This window comes from Mastomys coucha, unplaced genomic scaffold, assembly GCF_008632895.1.
Source record: "Mastomys coucha isolate ucsf_1 unplaced genomic scaffold, UCSF_Mcou_1 pScaffold22, whole genome shotgun sequence".
Lineage (NCBI taxonomy): Eukaryota > Metazoa > Chordata > Mammalia > Rodentia > Muridae > Mastomys > Mastomys coucha.
The window spans coordinates 168,853,646-168,858,230 of NW_022196905.1; the positions used below are offsets into that span (position 1 = coordinate 168,853,646).

Here is a 4,585-nt window from a genome sequence, read left to right on the forward strand (position 1 = left end):
TGTTTTGAGTTTTATTGTAAAGTCAATGAAAAGAACACCAAAGGGTTTTCAGGTAAAGCAATGACAGTGCCATTATAAAACTTTTGGAAGTTGGAGTCCAAAAGTCACCAACCTCCTGGATTAATCAACATGAAATACAGCAACTAGCACCATGTCTCATACATTGGTGGGCAGACATTAAATGATGGATAATTTCAGGAAGGACTTCTAACAGAAACCATCATTGGGAAGAAGACAAGAAAACAGTCAAGGGAATATGGTGGTTGCTCAGTAAAGATATAACCCTTTCCCTGGTTCATTTACTCCATGTGTGAAAAACGAGTGTCCGGTGTGGGTCAGACCCTGTCCTGAATATGCAGTAGGGTTACATGTAATAGATGCTGCCTGTGTGTGTGTCAGCTTGAAGTCTGAGGGGGAAATAATGAAATCATATAAATATTCATACAATACACACATAAAACTATACATATACAACATACCACATATGAAGGTGATACATACATGTATACAATGATATACACACATTAAGATGGTTGCACATACATATGTGTATTTATACAACATATATACAAGGACAACATGCATATACAATACACATACAATGATAGCTTACACACACACACACACACACACACACACACACAAAATCAATTGAGAAGATAAAAGACAAATCCATGATGCCATGAGGGATCCAGAATGTGAGCAATGCATAAGAAGGTGGCATTTGTGATGAGACCTGAAGTGGGGGATAAGGTGGGAGGCTACAGGTGACACTGCAGAGACCTATGTGTGTACACGGTGATGAGAAGTTTCTGGAAAATCATAAAATCTGGTTTTGCCAGTGCGGTACAGGGAAGTGGGATGCAGGTAGAGAGTGGGGTGCAGAGCACCTTGCTTCAGAGCCTCTGCTGAGTCGGCCCATGGGAAATGGATGAAGGCTTCAGGCGAGGGATGCTGAACTGCCTGTTCTGCTGCTCTTTTAATCCAGGTTCCTGGGTGACACTCACCGCCTCTGCGGGACTCAGCTCAGTAGCTGAACACGAAGATGCACTCCTCAGACATTTGTTCCGAGGTTATCAGAAATGGGTTCGCCCTGTGTTGAATTCCAGCGACATCATAAAAGTATACTTTGGATTAAAGATATCTCAGCTTGTGGATGTGGTGAGTAATCTTTGGCCCTGTGTTCCAAACAACACACACACCTCAACGGGTGTGACTCCAGACATTTGTCTTTCCTTGTCATTGACACTGACATTTTATAAATAGGCTGGGTTGAAAGGAAATCTGCCCCAAGAAGCCAGTGACATGTTCAGAGGAAGGAATGGGAGGTTATCCCATGCTGGCACTGTAGGACTCCTGGGCAGAGGGTGGAGAGGGGAGTTAGAACAGACTGGCCCCTTGTAGGAAGGAGGGCAGAAGGGAGGTGAAGTCCCAGGTGACAGGTGAGATCCCAACTCCCGGCTGCCTATGCACTGGGCTGTCAGGGCTCCTGCACCTCTAGACCAGTGGTTCTCAACTTCCTAATGCTGGGATCCTCTATCATAGAGTTCCTCATGCAGTGGTGACCCCTAATAATAAAATTATTTTAATTTCTACTTCATAACTGTAATTTTGCTACTGTTAGGACTAGTAATGCTAGCATCTGCGTTTCCTGATGGCTTTAGGCGATCCCTGTGAAACAGCGGTTTGACCCTCAAAGGGGTCGCGACCCACAGGCTGAGAACCACAGATCTAGAGGAAGTCACAGTGATGACAGTGCCCCGTTAGGGTCACGTGCTGGGCAGGGGACTCCTCACTTTTCGTGAACACGCCCACAGCTTTGCAGCTCTGCTCACTCTCCCCTTAGACTCCTATTTCTGCTATGTCTATGTTTGGAGAAACCTGTAGGCTTAAATTGCCCAAGTGTAGGAACTTATTCTACTGTGGTCCCCAAAGGCCTAGAATACTTCTCCCACGTGGCTCAAGCCTCTGCCCATCTTCTTCAATCTCTAGACTGGCTAGGCTTCCTTCTGGAAAATTATACATAGTTTGTCTTAAATGCAGCTATAATTTCCTTCATTGTACCATCAAAAGTCTTCTGAGTTGTCCAGTTGCTTAAAGTATCCCCCTAATGAATTACTGCTTGATGTAATAGGTGGTTTAGTTTGAGCAAAATATGCAGAATGCTTTAAGGTCATATACCATTGACTTGTTCTTAAGTTTGGAATCTTTGAATCTTTTGGGTTTTGAATACCTCCAAAAGTAAGACTCAGGATTCTTCCTAATAAAAAAAAAATCCAAAAATTGAAACCTTTCACTTTCATCCTTTTTAATGGCCAACTATTAAAATTCTTTATTAGTTCTTTGAGGGCTTCAAACAAGTTGCTATGATACTGCACCCATCTGTCCTCAGATTCACCTCCCAACCCTGTCCACCCAACACTAAACCCTTGAAACAACCTCCTCCTCCCATTTATGATGCCTAAATATTCTTGGATCTGTGCATCACGGGTGGTTTACCCAGAGCTACCTTCTCAGAGAACACCATCTCTTCATCTCCCACAAGCTAACGATGGCCAATAGTTCCGTAGCTAGGAATGGAATTTCCTGCTCATGCTCACTTCCACACTGGGGTATGGTCTGCCTTGGGCTTGCACCAGGTCTATGCACACTGTTGCAACTGCTTCTAGTTAATTTGTGCAGCTACTCTGCCACACCCAGGGGACTCTGATTAACGTTCGTCTTTTAAACTGTCTCTTAGGATGAGAAGAATCAGCTGATGACAACAAATGTGTGGCTGAAGCAGGTGAGAACCAGTCCAAGGCTGTGTCTGCCAGCCAGCCCAGGCACTGCCATTTGCTTTCTGTTTACACACTTTGCCATCTGGAAGTGCTCTAGAAAGCATGCCCAATGGATTCCTTAGGGGAAGATTCAGGAATGCAAGGGGAGCGTCTGTTTTTAACTCTAGCTGTGAGTACAGGAGAGAAACCTGTTTCTATGTGGGTGTGCATCTTCCTGTGGCACTGTTTCTCAGGGATGGGACAGCAAGGGGTAGGGGCGACACTGGGCAGGTGATAACTGATAATGACTCAAGACCTTGTGGGTGTGCTAAGTGACAGGAATTGTGCAAGATCTTAGGAGAACAGGGGGAAAAATAACCCAGCCCTGTCTTCAAGGAGACAACAGAGGGCTAGTTACTGTAAGGTGATGAACATCATTAATAACTTTGTATAAGACTTGTGAGTACATGAAGATACCACGGAGATGGGGGGAAAGTCAGGGAATGCTTTCGAGAGGAGCAGATGTCTAACATGGGTGTCAAAGTCAAACACAAGTCCCACAAACCAGGGAGGGGTGGGTTTTGTGAATCACGTGAACAGGCTTCCCAAGCATTCTTATGACTTCATAAAGCTCTCACACTGAAGCAAACTCTTCCAGACATTCTGGCATACCTTAATAAAAACGAAGACTAAAGCACTCAATTCTCTCCCTGTCTCCTTCACGTCCCATACTAGCCAATGAGGTCTCCTCCCAACCACTGACCTTTACAAAGCATAACCGTCACATGTACAGGGCTCCCTCTAGCTGGACCTATTTTTATTCTATTGATTTTGTTTTGCAGACTCGTTTGTCTTTCTTCTTTGCACTTTCAGAGAGTAATCAAATCTCTGGGGACCATAAATATCTTATCAACAGACTTGCTGAAACCACACGAGGAAGGACAATGTCATGACCCCTCAGATTCTGCACCATCATGTTCAAGGTCCAAATGCATTTCCATCCGTTGAGCCATCTTTCTTGCTTCCCAGCACCTTCCTGCACACTGCTCCACCACCCTCTCCCTAACCTGCCCACCAGCCACGCCTTAACTCCCCATCTATCCCAATTCAGCTATAAGCATCGTGTCCTCAGAATGCTCACACCATCTTTTTCCCAGCACCATCTGCAGCCTGTGTGAGTTAGTCTCAGGCGGGGAGTTCATAGCATTGGGGCCTACCACTGGGCTCAGTACCACTTAATGTGGCATATTCTGTGATACAATGAAATCCCAAGCAAAGCGAATCCCCGGCATGTGCTTCTTTTCACATCTCTATCCCCGCTATTGATCTTGCTGCTGCAGGGCAGAACGTAAGAGCAATTATTCCGACTTAGAAATACTCCCCCAGGGCTCGCCTCGGCTCCCTTTGAACAATGTTTCTGAAATTATTTCATCCTTACCCCTTTTTGTTCAAGAAAATTTAAGGGATTCTTAGACAAACCCACATTAGCAAGCTGAGACTCCGTTGGTATTCACCATCTGAAGAGGTCGGTGGCAAGGCTTTATGTACAGCTTCATCCAGGGCATAAGCATCATCATCAGACTTTGCTCATGGCGTTGGGACAAGGTAGTTCAGTGGCCTCGAACTCATGACCCTTCTGCTCTCCAAGGGTTGGGGTTACAGGCTTGGAATACCATGCCTAGTATGATTTCATTTTGAGTCTGATATTTTGCCCCTTTGTCTCTAAACGGTTTTCTTTGAAGACATTGTTTATCACCCATCCGTGTGGTTTGGTTTGGTCTGTTCCTCATCCCTCATTACTGGGACAAAAATCTGTCCTCATGAGT

At 45.0% G+C, this 4,585-nt stretch overlaps 1 protein-coding gene across 3 annotated transcripts in view; it reads left to right on the forward strand.

The window, feature by feature from the left end:
• The window catches only part of Chrnb3 (cholinergic receptor nicotinic beta 3 subunit), a 29,658-nt gene that overhangs the window by 16,272 nt on the left and 8,801 nt on the right, over window positions 1–4,585 (forward strand). For all 3 annotated transcript variants that reach the window (XM_031342764.1, XM_031342763.1, XM_031342766.1), the window contains exons 2-3: window positions 989–1,161; window positions 2,741–2,785. In XM_031342764.1, the coding sequence (XP_031198624.1) occupies window positions 989–1,161; window positions 2,741–2,785 (218 nt within the window). The remainder of the gene's footprint in view (window positions 1–988; window positions 1,162–2,740; window positions 2,786–4,585) is intronic.